Source organism: Peromyscus maniculatus, chromosome 1 (genome assembly GCF_049852395.1).
Source record: "Peromyscus maniculatus bairdii isolate BWxNUB_F1_BW_parent chromosome 1, HU_Pman_BW_mat_3.1, whole genome shotgun sequence".
Taxonomy (NCBI): Eukaryota; Metazoa; Chordata; class Mammalia; order Rodentia; family Cricetidae; genus Peromyscus; species Peromyscus maniculatus.
Window position 1 is genome coordinate 67,436,833 of NC_134852.1, and position 22,697 is coordinate 67,459,529.

General features: G+C 42.6%; 1 protein-coding gene across 8 annotated transcripts in view; it reads right to left on the reverse strand.

The window, feature by feature from the left end:
* The window catches only part of Gabra5 (gamma-aminobutyric acid type A receptor subunit alpha5), a 98,350-nt gene that overhangs the window by 68,747 nt on the left and 6,906 nt on the right, over positions 1-22,697 (reverse strand). For all 8 annotated transcript variants that reach the window (XM_042277161.2, XM_006993448.4, XM_006993447.3 and 5 more), the window contains 3 exons: positions 11,974-12,095; positions 9,846-9,913; positions 9,521-9,741 (listed from right to left, as the gene is read on the reverse strand). In XM_042277161.2, coding sequence (XP_042133095.1) covers positions 9,521-9,741; positions 9,846-9,913; positions 11,974-12,095 — 411 coding nt within the window. The remainder of the gene's footprint in view (positions 1-9,520; positions 9,742-9,845; positions 9,914-11,973; positions 12,096-22,697) is intronic.

A 22,697-nucleotide genomic window follows, 5' to 3' on the forward strand; every position in this document is an offset into this window, starting at 1 on the left:
CTGTGGTCAGCATTATACTGAAGTCAAACAATTTCCTCTAAAATCAGAAATGGGAAAATAGTCTGCATACTTTTTACTCTTATACAATGCAGTGCTTAAATTTTTAGCCAGAGCAACAAAGGCAAAGATCAGAAATGACAGATATAAATAAGAAAGGAAGAGGCCAGTTTGTCCTTTTATTTGAAGGAAACATGATATTCTGCTTTAAAGACACTAAAGATTCTTCTCATAAATATTTCCAATGAAGTAGCAGGTGCAAAATTAACATACAAAAACCACCATGTTTCCTATATGCTAATAAACATGTGAGAAAAGAAATCAGGGAAGTAAATCCTCTTCATAATAGTGTTAATAAATAAGATACCTAGGAATAAACCTAGACAATGTGGTGAAAGACCTCAAACACGGAAATTTTAAACCACTGTAGAAAATTTAAAGATTACACTGAAGGATGGAAACACTCCTATGCTTTGTGGAATGACAAAATTCATAAGTGAAAACCACTATGTTACCAAAAGTGATCTAGATTCAGTCCCCATTAAAATTCTAATGGCTTTCTTCACAAAACTAGGAAAATACTGTAAAACTGATATATGGTAACACAAAAGATAACCACTGATAGCCAAAGAAATATTGAGCATAAGAAACAGTGCTAGAGGTATCACAATACCCGATTTTAAATTATTCTACAGTCAATGGAACAAAAGTAGTGTGGTGCTGGCCCCAAATAGGCACATTTCATATGGAGTAGACTAGAGGCTCCAGAAACAAACACACATGGCTATAGCCAACTAACTTTTGACAGAGGTGTCAAAAACGTACATCACAGACAACACAGCTCCTTTAACAAATGGTGCTGGATAGCTCCATGCAGAACGCAACTAGATCCACCTTACACAAAAATCAACAGAAAATGGATCCCAGACTCAATGTAAGGCCTGAAACTTTGTAACTGCTGGAGTGAAATATAAGGAAAATATTTTAAGTAAAGAATAGGCAAGAATTTTCTGAACAGGACTCTAATAGCTCAGGTAGTAACCCTGAGAATTTAAAAGCTGTAAGTGCATGTAAGTAAAGAGCTTCTCCACAGAAAAAGAAGCAATAAAATGGTGAAAGACAGCCTAAAATTTTGGGGAAAATATTTCCCAGCTCTACATCTGTCAAGGAACTAATATCTAGAATTTATGAAGAACACAGAAAATTAAACACCAACATCATACAGGCAACCAATTAATGAAAGATCATCAGAACTGAACAATAAGACACTATTGCTGAATCTGACATGTACCTTGGTTGCAAGATACAGAGAAACCAAGCTGTGGCTTGGTTTCTTCCCTGGGAAGCTAGCTTTCTTAGTTCAGGAAGTTGCTGTGTGGCTTGCTCGGAGAGAAGTCCTCGACAGTTTTACCTAGCTATGAGCCCTGTGAGATTCAGTAACAACTTGCCAGGCAAAATGTGCCCAATGGTGCAAAAATGGATTGATTGCTATGGTTCCTCCAGCCACTTTCTTACTGAACTCACAGCCACAGAGGACTGGGATCATCAACACTATCATGGATCAAGAAGACGCCTATAAGTGCCACTCTTCCCTTAAAAGACAATTCATGGTTGATGGAAGTGGAAGAGTCATATTCCTCACTGTTGTAGCTCACCTATGCTCATCCAGGCAGCCCTAATTACAGCGGGCCTCAAAAACAGACACGGAAGTAGCAAGGGGCCTCTTGGGAATCAGCGATTTGGCGGGAAGCAGAAGTGAGTAGGAGAGAATAACAGGGGAGATTATAATCCAATTATATTATATATAGCTATGTAATGAAATCGTGAAAATAAAGTGTAGAAAATAGATTGAGTAAATGAATTGAATAAGTGGCATTCAAAGGAAGAAATACAAATGGCCACAGAATATTCGGGAAAAAAAAGAGTTGAAAATTCTTAGCCTCAAGGGAAATGCAAATTTAATCTACACTAGAATTTCATCTCTCACGAGCCAGATGGCTATCAAGGAAACAAATGACAAGAAATATTTATAAGGATGCAGAGAAAGATGAACTCCTAGTCATTGTTAGTAAGGATGTAAATTTGTGCAGCCACTATGGAAAACAGTGGGGAGCTCCTCAGGGAACTTAAAATAGAACACATACCCAAGGAATTCTAAGGCGACATATCATATGCATACTTTCACACCCATGTTTATTGAAGTACTACATGCAGAGCCCAAGATATGATCACCAGTCTAGATGTCCACCAACAGATAAATGGGTAAAAAATTTGTTATAGATACACACTGGAGATTTATTCATCCACTGAGAAGAATGAAATTATGCCATTTGCTGAAAAATTGAATTAAAGAAAATCATGTTATGCAAAGTAAGTTAGATTCAGAAAGACAGAGGCTGCATGTGTTCATTCCTGTGTGTAATAATATATATTATATTAGAAGAGGAACCAGGAGGGAAAAAGAAGGTGGAGAGGGTAACAAGAAAGGGACATTGAATATCACAAGTTGTCTTTCATATGCTGGATACAGATGTAACTGCATATACATGCACACACATGACAGACATGAAGGCAGAGCTAGGAATATCTGAGAGGAGGAAGAGGATACTTGAGGGTGGGGTGTGGGACTAGAAGGAGAGTGGGATGATAAATATGGGCAATAAGTACAATGATATATGTATGAAAATGTCGTAACAAAATACATTGTTTTTTGAGCTAACAACAAAAGAACTTCCAAGGCATAGTTTGCATTGAACCTACACACATCCTCCTGGTGGGCTTGAACTCACCTCCAGGTGAGATCTCATACACAGGTAAATAACTACTGTGCTGTGTTGCATAGGGAGTAATGACGAGGAATGTTGTCATGTTTTGTGCAGGTGGATTGTTTTTACTATGTGTGATCTGGGGCTGTGTGAATCTGAGGATGTGGAGCCCACAAGTATGAAGAACTGATTGTCTATGGATGACATAGAATAGGCCCCTTTCAAAGATGTTAGACACAGAACACTGGCTAATCTATGTATGTTGAAAGCCCAGAGTGCAGAGAGCTGAGGGGGTAGGAGCAGGCTGGCAAGAGGATCAAGAGAGGCATATCTAGGAGGGCTAGGGACCAATGAATGAAGAGTTGAACTATGGTGGGTGCATGCCTACTGCAAGTCTTCTGGGAATGGGCAGATGAGAGCAAAGATGGGCATGGAAAGCTCCAGTCCCCAGGATCCAGAGCAAGTGCATTGAAATCAAGCAGTAAAAAGGCTTCTATGAACCTTAGAAGAAAGGAAAGAGCAAGCTGGTGTTACTAGAATCTGTATATGCTTCATTTGCTAATGTATCTCATGGAATGACAGCCACTTCACTGTCACATATATAGTGAAACTTCAAATATTTACCTCACTTTTGTCCAATTCCTGGAATTAATCCAAGGCATATACCATGAATTGCATCACAGTGTTGCTTACCGTAGATAGAAAAACTGAAATAACATGAACTTTGTACAGACTCATGAAGATGAAAGATCTACATAATAGAACACAACGTGTCACAGTTTCAGAATAATGTTTAAAGTACATAAAAAGGTTTACAATGTGTGTTACATTATAGAACAAAACCGACTTCAGAGAAATAAACCATTTAAAAACTGTAGGAGACTGTGTGTGTGTGTGTGTGTGTATAAACACACACTGTATGTGAGACATACAGAGAGATGGATACTTGTTACCCTCCAAAATATTAATATCGACTCTCTATTCTACTATCATGCCTGTGTTTTCCCAATTTTTAAATCAGCTACAGGATTCAGCTAATGTATCTACTATCTATAGTGTTTTTAGATTTATTTTCATTTTATGCATATGAATGCTATGTCTGCATATATGTCTGTGCACCATGTACATACCTGATGCATGAGTAGATCATAAGAAGGCACGAGATCTCCTGAGACTGAAGTTATAGATAGTTGTGGGTGATGGAAATTAAACTCAGGTCCTCTGCAAGAGCAAGTGCCCTTAACCACTGTACCAACCCTACAGCTCCTAGTTCACAAGGTAATTTTTTTGCTTTTGGTTTGGTTTGGTTTGATTTTAGGGTGTGTGTGTGTTTGTGTTGTAGGCCAGAGATCTATGTCAGTCACTCCCCACTTAACTCCTTTAAACAGTGTCTCTCAACTGAGTTCACTGATTAGCTAGACTGTGTCACAATTGAGCCCAGGGATCCTCCTGTGTTGGCTTTCCAGACCTGGGATTAGGTATAAGATAGAGCTTGCAGGGGCATGCCTTAACATCTGGGTTTTCTTTCGGCGTGCTGGAATCTGAGTTCAAGTCCTCGTGTTTGTAGAGCAAGCCCTTTACCACTAAGCCATTCCCCCAGTCTCATAACTAGATACTGGGGTATATTATGTATAGATTTTTACGTCTGCATATGCGTACACACACCTCACTGCCAAGTCAAAATTTTCTAGCTATAAATGTAAACTTTACATTACCCATAAGTCAGACACTAGTACACATGTAATTCCCTTAAGTTACACTTTCACTGGAAGGATTGGATCAATCTTCGAGCTGAACTGTGACTATACTGCCCTCTCGTGGGCATTGGACTATAAACCAGTTCTCAGCAAAATGAGTCTTAGACCTAATGTTCTTACTGTATTAGAAGAGATAAAAACAGACAGTCATGGGGTAAATATGATCAAAATGCATAAGTGCATGTATGAAAATGTCGAAATGAAAGCCATTATTTTGCACAATTAATATATGCTACTGGATTTTTTAAAAAAGAGTAATGCAATAATTTTTGTTTGTTTTTAAAGTATGCTTTCTTCAAAGTAAAATAGCAGACAGCACACTCCCTGGGCGGGGCACAAACTGGAGAGACATTCCATGCAGACAGTGCTGGGAGATGGTACTCTGCTGTGTGCACTGACATGGTGGTAAAACTGTCAACACTCCAATGTTCCTGCCTAGGTTTTTCATCACACACGAATGAAGGGATCCCAAGCGGAAGAGCTGCTGGGTTTCCTGAGTTAGGCTGGATTTGGGCTTTGCAAGCCTTCTCCTGGAAGTCCTTTCTTTCCTCTAGTGGTTTTTGCCCAACAGACTAACAAGTTCAGCCAGGAGCCCACTGTGCAGGGCTGTGTCTCCTGTGGTGGTGTTCACAACATTATCTTACACAGCACACATGTTCAGAGGGTGCAGGGGAAAGGAAGAGGAAAGGTAGCCATTGGTCATGAGGTGACCTGCTCATAAAATACAATAAATCACTCCTTGGTATACTCCCTGGGAGACAACCCACCCTGAGCTTCAGGGACTTGTCCAGAGGGCATCCGTGCTCACCTTCCATGCAGTGATGACAGAAAGTTCCAGACAGAAAATAAAAAGCAATTACACAGGCTCGACATAGCAACAGTCTCTAGCAGATCTCTGGGGTCATTATCCCTCCCTTCCATGACCCTAGGAAGAAAGGGCTGGGGCATCTCTGTGGAGGCTTCCTTAGAAGTGACTCACTCACCAATAGTGGGCACACGACTCTGGGGAGGGTGTGTGCTTAAGGCTGTCCTACCAGAAACCACTGGTCACCATCTCTAACTTCCCATGTCAGGTTTGTAGATTTGACAGGAAGAGGGTGTGAAAATGAGAAGCAATATTTTGGGTTTCATATTTGTCCTTTCCTGGGTTAGTAAACTACAATCTGAACTTCTTGGAGAATGCATATGCATAGTTGTTTACATTTGCGCATTCATATGTACATCTCAGTGTCTAGTTGAATTTCTCTAGCTATAAATGTATACTATTTGTCAAATACAAATATCTGCAACCACAGAGAGCCACAGTCCCAGGAGCCTTGTGCTTGTGGGAGAACATCAATAACAAGCAAGATGCTCCTGCTAACAATGATGCCCACAGCCTCGGGGAATCAACTCAGGACACTTTCAGTTTATAGTGGGTTTACTGAAACATAATCCTAAAAAATTATAAGTCTCTGAATTTATCTTTGGGCTTCTTGTTTTGTTTCATAGTTTGGTACTGGGAATGGAGCCCAGGGTCTCATACTTAAACTCACAATCTACCCCTGAGCTCATTCCCGGCCAAAGGTGACTTCTTTTTGAAAATAATGGGAAATGTCAGTGGCTCTCTTTAGGCTTACTAGAGATGTTGGTGAAGTTTATCTTTAGACCATGGAAACAATGGCCCATTGGAGCAATCCTGAAAGGTTTTCAGATCCCACATTGACAATTAGCTCCAGGTAAGTGTGTCAGGTGACAGGCACTTGGGGAGCATGCATCAACAATGGCTAGAAAGATTTCCAGTTTGCTCAGCGATGTGTGTTTTTAAATGACTGCTAACTTCTGGAGCATGGTGGGTACTGTAAGTAAAAACCCTACCTAAGCACCAGGACTTCCTTGGTTTATACTGAGTTTTATTGTACTGGGGGAGCTACATTTTATAAGACGATGGCCGCTATTTTTAAACATTTCTAGGTCTGCTTTGGACTAAAAAAGGTACTGTGCATACACCAGCTTTCACTACACACTCATGCTTCATCTTTTGAATTAGATACTATGTCTTACAGAAGAGTAAGGGCAAAATTTTACTTGAACAATGTACCCATCTGTGTATTTTTTTCAACTGTTTGGTGTCATGAGCAATATCACAGTGCACATTTCTGTACAGATGTTCAGACCATGTTTCTTATAACCTCCTCAGGGTGGATGTTACCAAGGAATTACTGCACCAAGGGAAACAAACCCACTGGTTTTGTTTGGAGTGTAAACTGGTTATCTGTTCCTGTAACAAATGCTTGCAAAATGCCAATTTACAAAGAGAAAATGGTCTTTCTGGATCAGTTTTGGGAATTTCAGTAATAACTTGTTGGCTCCATTATTTTGGGCTTGTGTCAAGACAAATGACATAAGGACAGGAATGCATGGTAGAGCCATAGCAGGTATCTCATACTAGGAAGCCAAAGGAGGGAAAAGGAAGGTTATCCCCTTGCCTTGAAGACTAGGCCACATCCCTTGAAGGCTCCATCTCTTCCCACTATCACTGCTTAGAGGGTAAAGCTTTAGTATACTGGCTATGGAGGGACATTAAAGATCCATGCTACAGTGCCAGGTCTGATGTCTGACCTCAGTGCTGAATAGAAACCTGTTCCCCAAAATGCCTGCGATGGGTGGACCAGTTCCTCCTTTGCCAGTATGTAACCCATGCATTGACATTAACTTTTACTGACATTTCACTGTCTTTGCAAAATCAGTAAAATGATGGTTGGTGTTTGTCTACTTGACCCAATGTTAACTGAGAAAATTCCTCCATAAGATTGCTTTGTATGTAAGTCTGTGGGGTACTGTCTTGATTTATGATTGACATAGAAGGGTCCAGCCCACCGTGGGGGTGCCACCCCAGAAAGGTAGCAATGGGTTGTATAAGAAAGCAAACTGAGAAAGCCATAAAAAGTAAGCCAGTGCATAGCACTCCTCCACAGCCTCTAATTCAGTTCCTGCCTCCAGGTTCTTGTCTTGAGTTCCTGCCCCGACTTCCCTCAGTGATGATCTGTTACATGGAAGTATAAGCTGAAATAAACCCTGCCCTTCCCACGTTGCTTTTGGTCGCAGTGTTTTATCACAGCAGTAGAAACCTAAGTGAGACAGCTTTAGCACACTAAGATGCTCAGCAGTTCCAAGGACTATTCCACTTCTCAAGTGTTGTAGACTGAGAAAAAGAAAACTCATTATCAACTTTGCAGCTCATTAACAGACTCGCTCTGCATAAACAACCACTCATTACTGCCACAAGTCGCTGTGGCTCTCATCACTCTTACCCTTCCTTCTGGGCATGGCACTTTAAAGCTGGTACTAACAGGACTCTCCTAAATCCAGTAGGAATGTGGCTGCGCTCCAGCAAACAAATGCGATGGATAAAGCAAGGCTATTGCTGAAACTGTGGCTGGCCCTTTGATGGTTCTGTGATCCTGAGGTGGTTACCAAACTTCTAGGAGCCTCCTTCACTTTGAGCATTAAATGTGAAGGTGTTACCTGCACCAAGCTAGCAAAACTCTTTGAGGGCAGAAGTATTTAATATCTGTGCCCTAGAAGTGACACTCAATGAGGGGGCTCCCTATCCTGTTTCCCCTCTCTATAGTGTAGTTAACTCCACCCCTCACATAGGTAATGTGCATCAGAGTGTGGCATCACATTGCATCAAGTAAAGCTGCACATTTTATGATATCAGGCTTACATTTTGGATATAACTAGTCTCTTGGAGATGAGGCTCAAGAACAATAATCTAGTGGGATGGTGGATATCTTTATCTATGATAAAAAAGCCACTCCCACAATAGCCGAATTCAATCATCACCCCAATGCTAGATGCCTCCTAGCATGCTCCATGAGCTCACTCTGTCTTGCACCTTTCTCTGTTAACCTGAATCACCTTGCAGACTCTTGGTTTTTCATGGGGTACTGACCTAGGGCTTATTCTCAATCTTGACTCTGTTTCTCAACTTCTCCACAGACTTCTTTGAACGAAGAACATGCTGTGTAGACACACTTACTCTTAGAGCTGTGTCCATCTATGGGCCCAAGTTCAAAGGCACTGTACAGAAAAGTGAAGGGTTGGGCAGAAAATGAAATACCAAGAAGCATTTCGGTGTCTTGCTCACTACCACTCTGCTTACTAGTCAAATGTTGCTGCCAAACAGGTGCAGGACACCATGTCCATGTGTCCCTGAAGGCCTATAGTTGGAAACACAGCCTCCAAGTGTGACAATAGCTATATTATTTTCCAAAATGGTTATGTACTAAAGTTCTTTTTGAACAAAAATTTACTGAAATAAATTCTACAGATGCCTACATGAGTGTGTGTGCGTGGCTAGGGAATGCAGCCTTCCTTTTTTGTTTTCTGTAACCTTGAAAGCATTTCCTCAACCCTACTTATGCTCACCATGGGAACTGAAAAGCTATGAAGGACTCTTGCTCATTGGCCAATTCATCTATTAACTGAAGTCTATGAGTAATTCGGAATAAGAGTGGCAAATGTCCTTTTAAATTAAAAACATACAACTTATTCTTAGTATTTAAATCTTATCAAAACATAAGAATTGGGTTTTCAAACCTTGAAAAAGCTGTACAACTGCAACAAAACATGGGTTCATTTTAGGTCTTAATAAATTTTGTATAAAATGTAATTTCCCTCTTTCATTATCTGAGTCACCACTTCAAAGGATGCTCTTGAGCACGTACCAAAAATAAAATGGAGTACAAATGCTGATGTCTGTGGACCTCTTCAGCCCAGGGAAGCAATCTGAACAAACCTAGCATCTGTACTTCTCCAAGAGCAAGTGCTCACTGTGCAGTGTACCACAGTACACACACACACACACACACACGTCCCACACACATGTGCAACCTCAACCTTCAAATCATCTGCATACCCACTAGGCACCAAGCTTCATCCAGGTATGTCTGGGATATACCTGGATATAACCATCAGCTAAACTGGCCAGCTACCCAGGGGTACTCAACTGCTCACCGCATGGTGTAGAGAAGCGTGCCATCATCCTCCAGCCTCAGCAGCTTGTTGGGCGTGGTCATGTTGTGTGCGATGGACTTCTTCCCATTGTGAAAGAATGTGTCTGGGGTCCAGATCTTGCTGGCAAGAAGATTGTTGAGAGGCAGGCGTTGCATGGGCCCTTTAAACCGCAGCCTTTCATCTTTCCAGCTTTGTCGGAAAAACACATCTATGGTATATTCCTAATACAGAAGAAGGCATCAGGGTGACATGTCTGTGAGAGAGGCCCTTAACACAGTTAATTCAGTGTGGGAATTGTTTGTGTTGACCGGGCTTTGGTACCTACCATTTCCGTATCAGACACTGGGCCAAAGCTGGTAACGTAGATGTCTGTTCGCACCTGCGTGATTCGCTCTGCAACACAGACACAGGTTGCTTTGCACTGCCTCACCATATGCCTCCATAGAGGCATACTGTGTTGACATTCTCAGTGTGGCACTCAACTCCATTCTTTGTAACAGTGGCATATTTATGTGTTTTGTGAACCTGGAAGACTTGAAAAAATGCTCAATGGACCTGGGCTGTTCCAAAGTACAAATGAAACAGAGTATCTATCCATCATGTTAGAAAAATGGCATGGGTCTCATGGTACCTCAGCCCCTGGGGAGTGGTCTTCAACAGATGTGGACTGAGATGGGAAGTCTTGAGTAGTGACACTCCTAAACCTGGAGCCATAAGGCCAGCCTACTGTGGATACTGACTTGAGTGAATACCATAACAAAAGTGGAAGAAGCACTGTGCAGACTCAGAAAAAGAGTAATGAGCAAGGGTTTTGGTGCATGCCAACACAAGTCTATCTTGAAAAGGAACCGCTCCTCCATATATGATATTGTGAGTTGTTAGAAACTCCCATCACAAGGTCCTACTGTGTAAGGACTCTGTATATGCACAGCCCGGGGTCTCGTCTGGCACTTTATTATGTCATCAGCTCATCAGTGGGTGACTGCGTACTAGCCTAAAAGCTGGACATGCACCCCCATGTGCTTTCTCAGTCTCTGTCTCTGTCTCTGTTTCTCTCTCCATGCTCTCTCTGCATCTCTCTCTGCTCTTGGTCTCCCTCTGTCTCTCTGTGCATCTCTCTCTCTCTCTCTCTCTCTCTCTCTCTCTCTCTCTCTCTCTCTCCCTCTCTCTGCCTCTCTCTTCCTTTCCTTCTCCTAATAAAGCTCTAAAAGGTACCACTAGGTTCTCTCATGACTGTGACCTTTCTGCCACGTAACCAGCACTGAACCAGCACCAGCCACCAGTGCCGTATACTCTTTCACCTCCCATATTAATTAAAGTGATGGGGTACACAGAAATATGAAAATGATCAATGATACTGGGGAAGACTCGTGTTTTCCCTGGGTCATGAGCAGAAACTACATTCAGAATGCACCACCACCCACACTTAACCACTCCAAGCTGCCTAAAGACACAGTGGGCTCAAATAGTTTCCTGAATCTCCTTTTGAGGCATTATTTCACTTGCATGGTATATATTTACCATGTCTGTGTAGTAGGACTTCAGTGTCTGCTTTCTGGATAAGATATAAGCCCTATTGCACCCCCTGACCCACAGAGACCCATTGGGCTCTCTACTGACTGAATAAGAGTGACACAGGCTATCTGAATAAAATTCTCCAAGAGTTGATGACAGCTCAGCAGTCCTCTCTGTGCTTTGGCCCTGCGAATGTGCGAATAGAGATGGAACTGTTGGGCACTGAGCCCAATGATGTCTTTCAGTGGGGTAGACAGATGTCATCAAACCTGTGAGGACTTTTCCTGCACTAAAGACTGTGAATATAAACCGGTACTTTCTGTGAATCTTTGTTAATAATACAAACATCAGAGAACATTTTATTTCAAGAATGCATCTGGCAAAGGGTCTAAACCTCATGGTTTGTATGTATAGGAACAAATGTAGTAGATAGAGAGTTTGGAAGTAGTCACTATTTCAGACCTCCATGGGGTTCAGGGGACTTCTCCTTTGGATAAGCAGGACCATTGTAAATATCTTAACTATGAACTCAGTGAGAAATCAGACTTCCGGCATGTAAAGGCACAAAGGAAACCTTCAGTGAGCAGTGGAATTCTGATAAGCATTTACAGACAAGAGAGTGAGGGCCTTTTCTTATTTCCTAACACACCATATGCTCAGCTTTAACAGCACCTAAGAACTTGGTTCCTCCCTAAGGAATCAGAATGGACTGTCAGATTATCTGGAAAGCAGGGAGTCTTCAGCAATGTGATAAGGAAACTTCCCTCCAACCCCATGAATCTGGAAAATAATATCACAGGACACAAGATAGACTCTCCACTCAAAATCCTGGAAAAGTAGTTCTCTCTGGAATTGTCTGAATTTCAGGCAGCATATCATTATGGCTGAGGGTGATTTTTGCCTAGATCTTTGTAGGCATCAGCTGGAAACACACTCACCCCCCAGCCCAGGCCGCAGTCTGTTGTCATAGCCATCCAAAAGCCCGTCCAAGATCCTGGTGAATATTGTGATGTTGTCATTGGTCTCGTCTCGTACAGAACCGGTTGGCATTTGTGAGAAGCTTTTAAAGAGAAAAATGAGAGAGAAAATTCCAATTGCTTCTTATAAATATTTTTTTCAAGACAGGCACACAATACTCATATGGCATCTGACCTTGGAGGACTGGCATATAATAAATAGACCTCCCACACTGCCTTGGCTGGCCATTGGGTTCCCTTCAGAAGCCCTAGATCTTGAATATCCTTAGTTCTGCTCTAGGCAAAATGGCTGTCAAACTAACATCAAGCTCCAGGCTCCCCATTCTTTTTGAGGAATTGAAGGTTCTTGTTTCTTTTCTAAAGTCCGGCTGCTGTGATATGATGAGTCATATAATGTGGCTCTCAATGCTTTAGCCACATTTGAAAAGGAAAAAGAAAAAAAATGAGTCTCTGAACATAGCGGGATTGTGAAATTGCAGGGATTTCAGAACTTTATCTAAATCAGAAAAACTGAGTTTGAAAGTCATCACTGAGAACAGGGAGGCAGGAAATTTTAACCCATGGAAATGCGTGGTGGCACAAACCTTTATTCCCAGCACTCAGGAGGCAGAGACAAGCAGATCTCTGTGAGTTCAAGACCAGCCTGGTCTATATAGTGAGTTCCAGGCCAGCAAAAGCTACACACTGAGATCCTATCTATCTATCTATCTATCTATCTATCTATCTATCTATCTATCTATCTATCTATTAATCATCCATCCATCCATCCATCCATCCATCCATCCATCCATCCATCCATCCATCCATCCATCTATGGTAGAGGACAAGAAGGTGAGCCCGAATCTCACTCCACCCTTAGTAGCAGACTGGCCTTCAGAAAATGAACAAGAATATTCTGGTTTCATTCAATGGTGTAATGTTTTCTAGACTCCAAAAGAAGGTGGAGCTGGAGCTGGAAGCCAGAATCGACCTACTTAAATGTGATCAATGAAAACAATTATTTCCAAGAACTTGGTCCAGCAGACATACAGCGATTCTGACCTCAGCATATACCTGAGAAAAGCTGAACAAACCAAGAAGACCATCTGGGGGACAGGAAGTATACATGCCCAGGAGACAGTAACATGTCTGAAGACCACAGATCCTCCATTTATTTCAGATGATTTCAAGTGTGCAGTCAGCACCTGATGTACAAGCTGGTCTGGGCATCCCAGACTTAAGGCGCATTACCAGTTGAAATTCAGTACTCTTGGCACTCAGAAGAAGAGCACATGATTCCTGGCACTTCTCTGGAAAGCCTGGCTGTGGGATGCTGGGTCTGCAGAAGCACTTCCTCTCATGCAGTTGTTGAAATCAGACTTGCCATCTCTCTGTGAGAAGCTGAGGTTAGAATGCACATGCCCTTTTCCCACTCAGCTCTTGCAAACCATGCATTTCCATTGATTGCATCTAAGCAGATCAATCCTTCCCTGGCCCCAACGAAGATCTCTTTTCAATAAGCATAAAGTTCCCTTGATCTAATTTTCATATCACGATTAAAATGCATACAGCTGAAGCTCTCACAAGCTAGCTTAGGTCCTGTTATTACAGAGCCTACAGATATGAGTATTTCATTGTTTTTAGTATTTGAAGATATCACATGCCTCTTATTTCTAACACCCATGAGAATTTCAAACTTCAGAAGAAACAATGGAGCCCCCCCCCCCCCGAGTAGCTAGTGGCTAGGTGGAAAGCCTTGAAGCATTTGGGCTGCATAAGAAGAATGCTAGGCTTGCTTGGTTGTCTAATAACTGGGCACAAAACGTCTGGCCTCACAGTCTCCTTCTCATGACATTCAGTTATTGTCCATCTGGTTATCCAATTTTAGGCAATGTCCAGATGCCTAATGTTCGAAAGGCCTCACTATCTCTTCAATTTAAAAATTAAGGTGTGAGATATTCAACAGTAGGAAAAAAACAACAGCACTGTACATCTTCATACATGAGTCCATTTCCTGCTGCTTAAAGTACCCAAGGTCAACTTCGTTCAAAAGTCTTAAAAATGTCATAAATAGGCAATTCAGAATTGATAAATTGTATATTATCTAGGGAATAGTACTTCTGAGTATCTATATTGTATGTGCTACCTGCCAACTAGTCATTTAATAGCTGTCTCAGTTATCAGCTGGCCTGTCACACCATTGTCATGTATAATGTCAAGTAACATTTACTTAATTTAATAAATAGTCCTGACATACAAGGGTGATGATGTTGGCAATTTCATTACAGTATGGTATTAGAATTTTTCTATTTTATTACTATTGTTCTTGATCTCTTAGTATGCCTAATTTATAGACTGAAATTTAGCACAGGTGTGCATTATATGGAAAAAAATTTTGCAGATGTGGGATTTAACACTATCCTAAATTTTGGGCACCCATCAAAGGTTTGGAAAATATCCCCACAATCAAGCAACAATTATTTTGCATTCCAAGGGCTTTTCTAAGCTGGTCGATTATGAGTTGTGAAATGTTATTCAATCCCATTGGATAGGATACCCAGCTATCAAGAGAAAAAGACTTGGTAGTATCATTGGCTATTTTCATGACAGCGGGTCACTGTATTGCTTAGTGTGCTCTCTCTCTCTCTCTCTCTCTCTCTCTCTCTCTCTCTCTCTCTCTCTCTCTCTCTCTCTCCTCTCTCTCTCTCCCTCCCCTTCTTTCTTTCCTCCCCTGTCTTCTGTAGATGTATGTCCACTGCTTCACTGTTTCAGGCAATTGGTGTGCCTCTTGGATCTGATTCTCACTTTACACATACCCACATTGTCACCAATGCCAGGGATAGATGCAATACTTAGAAATTCCAAAACTGTTTCCATTTATTGGACATAATTTCTTATTTTTATTTTATGTGCATGGGTGTTTTGCCTGTATGCATGTCTGTGTACATGATTGGTGCTCACAGAGGCCAAAAGATGGTATTAGATCTTCTGAAACTAGAGTTACAGATGGTTGTGAATCACCATGTGGGTGCTGGGAATTGAACCAATGTTCTCTGGAAGAGCAGTCAGTGCTCTTAACTTCTAAACCATCTCTCCAGCTAGACACATTTTTTATTTTATATTTTATAATACCTACTCACACTTGCCCATAATGACACTTTTCTTTGCAAAATTTCAGTATCTTCCCTGCCCTGCCATAATTGCCTCCTGTATTGATCTTTGGTTCTTCATGTAGTAGCATTCAGGGCTGGGTATGGAGGGGGGTTGGAATATTGTCTTTGTTGTATTAAATAGTCATGTGCCAGGAGTAGAAAAAAGACATTAAGAAAAAAAAAATCCCTGGAAATGCCTCTTAGGGAAGAACAGGGTTTATATTTTGCAGCTGTTGTTTGGGAGATTTTGTTTCTTTGTTTTCCATAATCAACCCCCAAAATGAATCACCTGTAATATGTGGCTGTGCAATGTCCTATTCTCACAGTGTTGAGGATTATACAAGTACTGTCTGCTGCCCTGGCACAGTGCCTCCTTCACCTACAGACATCTGGGTACTTAGTTATGTCTTCATCAAGCTGCAAGATCTTTAAGGACTACTTCTTAGTCAGAAAGAAACTCTGGTTTGACTCCACCAAAGCACTTGAAAAGGAAAACAGTGGGGACATACTGGAGTCTGTGTTCAGTGGGGAGCAGTGTGACTGAAGAGCCTCATGCTGAGCCAGTGTCCTCCCCAGGCAGGCCTGGCCACCATCCATCTTAATCCTACTGAGGATGGTCAAGGGGTCTGCTCACTCCTAGCACAATTGTGAGTGAGCTCCTGCTTCAGGGGCAAGGTAAAATATCTTTGAAGGCGTGGATTTTTTGTGAGGTGAAATTAAATCTGTTACTACTGACCGCATCTTTAGCATAAAAGAAATACTTTTAAAGGTTGATAACCTACTTCACTTATAATTGAAGTTTAATTCAATTATAATATAAGGCTAAAATAGCTACATTCTCTTGAAACATGAAAGTTTCCTTATAGTTTTTCAATATTACTATTGAGAAGTATAGAAAACATGATACACTTATCCAATGCTCCAATTCTTCCACTTTAACATTTGTTTATCATCCAGGAAAAGGGATTCTTAAGACAACAGAGATGCCCTTCAATATGGAAACCAAAATATGTGGGAGCTCAGATCCCTTTTATAATTGCTGTAGGTTTGCATAGCATCTCCACACAGCCTCTCGTATACTTTAATCATCTCTAGACCAGTTGTGCTGATGGTTATTAAATCATATTATCTAGAGAATAGTGTAAGGAGAAAAGTCTACACATGCTCAGTTAGAGAGAAGGCAATTTTTCCAATATTTTTAATGAAAAATGGAAAATGTGTGGTTAAATTCACAGATGCAGAATCTGCTGGTATGTTGGACCAACTATATAAAACCAATCTAACCTGTTTTAAAAACCACTCCTTTTTACATTTCCTTGCCTAGTTCATACAGGAGGCACAAGGATGTGACCCAGTGACTCTGGTGATTTTGGTTTGAAGTATAAGTGATACAAATGAGCCCTGGTTTTCAGCCTGATGAGCACAGTGCCTGAGGGACAGATAGGGACACTGGTAGGTACTGCAGAATACCAAATGTCCCTGAAATCTCTGTCATGGCAGTCCAACTTCTAATTCTGATAAAATGAACTTAGGAATCAGCATCTTACAAAACCTGATCCAATAAGAGGCTGGTTTTCTGGGCAGTCTTTAAGAGAAATAAACTGGATGCCCTCAGCAAGTGAAGGGCTCTCTCCCACTCCCTGTTGTCTCACTTCTGGCCTTTTCAAGGCATTATAGCTTCTTCTCAATTTCTGGTCCCTGGAGTCCCAGGTTTAACTGATCTCAGAGAGAATACGAAACAGTATTTGTGGGGCCTGCCTCCTACCTAGTGACCTCCTGGTAGAAAGTGGGTATTCTAGGGCTAAGCTGGAGACAGAAGGGCTGCCACAGGGCCAGTGCCACGAGCTCCAGGAGCCTCTAAATCTTCAAATGTATCCTCAGGGAATCCCAGTGATGGGACCTAACGATGAGTGTCTGAACCTGTGCCAGTTACAGTGGTGAGAAATAGGGACATGTAGAAGGCAGCATTAGCCCTTACATCTAGATATGAGAAATTTTAGTACTAGAGACTTTTAGTAGAGAACAGCAGGGATAGGAACCTAGTGTCACTTCACAAAGCATGACGTGAGAGGAACTCAAAGGAGAAAAAGAACAAGGGCTCTGTCTAGGTTTGCAACAGAAGAAAACAGTCCTGAATTTTTGAGGCTCTATATTGGCTCAATCCAGTGAAAGGGGTACTGGAGAGAATTATGAACAGTGGTCCCCAAAAGACAAGTGGTATTTGCAGAAGGAATGTGAGACCTCTGATAAAAGCCAGCACTAGGGCTAAACTGAACCACAGTAACAGAGCACAGCAAGGAGCCAAGCACTGGGTAACAGAGCACTGCAAGGGGCCAGGCACTGGGTAACAGAGCACTGCAAAGGCCAAGTACTGAACAGCACAGAGCTGTGAGGACTAGGTACTGGATAGCAGAGCACTGCAAGGGGCCAGGCACTGGGTAACAGAGCACTGCAAGGGGCCAGGCACTGAATAGCAGAGCACTGCAAGGGGCCAGGCACTGGGTAACAGAGCACTGCAAGGGGCCAGGCACTTGGTAACAGAGCACTGCAAGGGGCCAGGCACTGGATAGCAGAACACTGCAAGGGGCCAGGCACTGGGTAGCAGAGCACTGCAAGGGGCCAGGCACTGGATAGCAGAGCACTGCAAGGGGCCAGGCACTTGGTAACAGAGCACTGCAAGGGGCCAGGCACTGGATAGCAGAGCACTACAAGGGGCCAGGCACTGGGTAACAGAACACTGCAAGGACTAGGCACTGGATAGCAGAGCACTGCCAGGGGCCAGGCACTGGGTATAAGAGCACTGCAAAGACCAAGTATTGAACATCACAGCACTGCAAGGGCTAGGTACTGGATAGCAGAGCACTGCATGAAGCCAGGCACTTGGTAACAGAGCACTGCAAGGGGCCAGGCACTGAATAGCAGAGCACTGCCAGGGGCCAGGCACTGGGTAACAGAGCACTGCAAGGGGCCAAGCTCTGGGTTTAATCATTAATACCACAAAACTTTAAAAAAATGGTAACATGTGGTCAGGTGGTTGTGGCACACGCCTTTAATCCCAGCACTCAGAAGGCAGAGCCAGGTGGATCTCTGTGAGTTCGAGGCCAGCCTGGGCTACAGAGCGAGTTCCAGGACAGGATCCAAAGTTACACAGAGAAACCCTGTCTCAAACAAAACAAAACAAAAATGGTAACATGCACCTGGGAAGGTAGTCACAAACAAATCCATAAAAGACTTTTGATGCCGTGCTGTACTTGTAAAATCTTCTTGAAGATAATGGTGACTTGAAGTCTTTTTTGACAAGGCCCCTGGACTACTTATGAATTACAGACTTGGGAGAAGCAGGATGGGAGAAGAAAGGGGGCAGTGACTCAGGAGACAACAGGGGAGGTGAGAGATGGGTCACGTGAGAGTCATTAGCTGGATGTATTTCTTTTGGCCTTTCTTTTTCTTTTCTTTTTGGTTTTTCGAGACAAGGTTTCTCTGTGTAGCTTTGGAGCCTGTCCTGGAACTCACTCTGTAGCCCAGGCTGGCTTCGAACTCAGAGATCCTCCCACCTCTGCCTCCCGAGTGCTGGGATTAAAGGTGTGTGCCACCACAATCTGACTTCTTTTGTTTTTTTGTTTTGTTTTGTTTTGTTTTTCAAATGAAGTCTTACACTATGGGGCACAAGTTAGCCTTGACCTCCTGGTCTAAAGCAGGTTTCTTCGTTTGTCTGTTTGTTTTGTTTTTGCCACAGACTCCCAGTTAGCTGGAACTCCAGGTGTCTCCACCATGTCCAGTTTGTTTGAATTTCTGAATGAAGCTGAAGGAAAATGAGGAGCGTGGAATCAGGGATGGGAAATCCAGAGGGAGCCACCCTCAGATCTACCATACCCACACAGCACAAACTGTAGAATTGCTGCAGAATTTGGTCATGACCTCCCATGTCTTCAGGGTCTACATGCACAAACTTCATCAACCACTGACTGAGAAGGTTCAGAAGAAGCTAGCATCTGTAGCACTCATACCCAGGAATTTGTTCCTGTCATTGTCTCCCCAAGTGCATCACCATTTATACTGTGTGTGAATCTAGAAACAGTGTGGCACACGGCAGGGTATACACAGGTTACATGCAAATACCGTGCCATTTCACATAAGGGACTTTGAAATCCAGAGGGGCTTCTGAAACCAGATCCCCAGGAACACCAAGGGACATTGGGTTCTGCAAAGGGAGTTGGCTAAGAGTTGTTTTCTCAGTTGTGATCTAGAAGAATCGTGTGTGTGTGTGTGTGTGTGTGTGTGTGTGTGTGTGTGTGTGTGTGTGTGTGAAGAATTTTAAAGGATTTTCCACCAGTGTAATTTTGCTATTTATACATCCAGATTGTAATATCTAATAAGAATGGTGATGTGTTAAGTGACCCTGCTGAGATTTCACTACTACGGTATTCTAAAGAGGACAATCTCTCATCAGCCTTAGAAGGTCATTTGAACATTGTCATAGCACAGATGGTACTGGAGAAGACGGAGTGCTAGGTTTGTGATATTGTCTATGCTTGTATTAACAGCCATATGTGATTCACACAAAATGGCTCAGTAGTGATAACTTCAGGCAGTTTTGATGTGAACATTTTTTGTGAATTGACTTTGTGGGTTCACTTTGTGTGTTAGTGTACCTATATTCTGAAACTGCATTCCTTCCTCTGGTTTTTAGCATTTCTAAGAAATGTTATCTCACTTGCTAAGGTCCTTATATAACTCTCAATAAACAGGGTCATGCACTGATATTTTCCTCAGTTGTCCCTTGCATACTTCTGTAGCTATCATAAATAATAGCAAGGCAGGCCATTGTAGCATGGGCACTGGCTACAATTTTGTTTCCCCATGAGAGCACTCCAGTCTCAAGGTGGGAATGTGAACTTGCAATACATTTCATATGGCTAAAGCCCCGGCCATGAAGTACTGGGCCAGAAATTTGAGGTTCTCCTCATGCCCCCAGGCCTTCCAGTGCTTGCCCTTCAGCTGCCCAAATCAAAGCTATCTTCCTCACCCCTCTTCCTGCAGGTTCTCTATGTCCTTGGCACTGCTGCCTGGCTTGGGTTCCCAACGCTTATCACTGTGACTCCACAGTCACAGCACCTAGGTATTACCCTGCCCCTTTGTTCCTCTTCTCGGGGAATTCACTGAGGAACTCCCCCCCCCCCCCCAACACACACACCTCTCTTCCCTTCTCTTGCTGCTGCCCCTGTCTAGCTCCTGCAACCTATAACCCAGGAACCTCTCTTTGCTAAAGGCCAGGAGTCAGCTCTGAATTGCCAAATCCAAGAGTCAAGACCAAATGCTTTAACTCAAAGGGCCCAGTAGCTACAGTTAGCAGAGACAACTGCATCCCCCTTCCTACAGAACTTTCTCCTCTTAGCCTCTACAAACTCTTGTCTTTAGGTTCTGGCTGTAGTGTGCATACTTGCTTACTTGTTAATTTTAAAGACAGGGTTATGTTGTGTAGGTTGAAGCTAAGGTCTTCCTGCTTTAACCCTAAGTGCTTCTGTGTCCAGCTTTACTCTTCTGTTCATTCCTCTTCTCTGTCCCTTTCAGTCTTGCCCTCACTCTTAGCCTCCTAAACTCATAACACCATAATGTCCAAGGGCACAATCTATGGGCCTCTTCCCACTCTGTCTATACTCAGTTTCTATCTGTCCTCATGCCCAGTAGCTTTTAAATCATGATGCAACCCAGTCCTTCTCCAGACTCCAGGCCCCTGTGTGCAAAGGACTGCCCAGCTACTTGGATGTGGAAGTGGTTTCTCCAAGAGCTTACAAAACCATAGCTACACACACATTTTCTACTCTCTTCTCTGTCTCAATGATAAGAGAAAGAGTTGATGGTGCATCCTTGACCTTTAATCTTTCCTTCGTGCTCATGTCATCCCATCAACACATCCCATTGGTTAAAATAAACCTTTTTTTATGCAAACACCTGTCAACTAACTGCACACCAGCTCCATCTCTCCCTGTTTTACACCAATTCCACTCAGTTCTGTTCACTCTGCACTCACAGGGGATGCAACACTGAGGTCATATCATTGCTACATCTGAACAGGAACATGCTTGCTTAAAGCTACTCAGTGAGGTCACCTGGCACAGCAGTATATAGTCTCAGATATCCAGCTGGCTACAGTAGGAGGATCACATGACATTAGGCAGTCTCATCTCCAAAACATAAAATGGGATGAGGCAATAGCTCAGTTGGTAGAGTGCACAAAGCCCTAGGTTTGCACCCTAGGACTGCATACATTAGGCATGGTGGCACACACAATAATCTCATGAGTTAGAGGATCAGGAGTTCAAGTCTCTCCTTGGTTTTACAGAGAGTTCATGACTAACTTGGGATACATGAGGCCCTTTCTCAAAAACCAACAATATAAACAAAAAGTATAAACGAACAAACAACAAGAAATTCCACTCCACTCCATGGCCCAGAGCAACCCTCAAAGGAAAGTCATCTGACACTCCAGAACTAATCCAGTTCTCTCCCTTAAACTGTGATTATGCCTCCCATGGAGCTGTACCACTGATGCTAAGCTAGCTGCTGGCTGTTGCCCATTTCCCCAGGGAGCCCCTGCTGTGGAATCCTGCACTCATCACCATTCCCCATACAAGTTTGGTCTTCTCCACCATTAATGCTGTTACTAAACCCCCATTTCCCTCAGGTCCCCAGTAGCATCTCCTTCCGGCACCTTTACTATCTTTCTTCTGAATTACTCTTTTATTGGGCAACTTAACTTCACCATTGCTGGTGTGTTGCCTGTCTTTTTCACATCGGAACACACTCTCACTGAAGCCAGTTTCTTTATGGCTCTTAGCACCTATAACAGTGCCAGAAATGTGGAACGGGACACATTCACACTACAGCCAAAGCAGGGTGATGACCCCCACCACACTCAGGCAAGGGAGGTTGCATGGGTATAACCCTGGATATGGTCTTCATTGTGCACTAAACCCTGTGGATAGTGTGGCTTAGCACACAGACTCACACCTGGATCAGTCTGAGCATTTTGCATAGGTTAATCAAGGCATCAGCCTTGTGATGATGGATCCATTATTATCCCCAAGTATGAGATTCAGAAACGGAGCTGAAGGCTGGTTAAGGAACTTCTGATCTCACAAAAATGAGCCAAAACAAAGATAAGAGCTTGAGCCACCATCAAAAATACTCTTCATACTTATCACTAGTGATCTTGGGATAGAATCAAGCTGATTTTGAACTGATAGGTCAATTCTTTCTTAAATTGAAAACAATTGGCCTATACATTTTCTGACTTTTAGGTTCTGTCTGCTTTTGAAACAGTTCTGAAATACAGATAAGATGGAGCTTTTCTATTCCTCACAGGTGATCCTTTGCTATGCATTAGGTTCCAGAAACCTTACATCACAGTGGTTTTGGCCTGGGCTGTTCAGGATTGGCCCAAGTCATCTTCTAGACTCTGATGTTCTTTTTTTCTAACACATAGATTCCCTCTCCTGCTGTGTCTATTCTGTGGTGCCATAAACATTAGGACACAGTGGAGGGGCCTTTGCA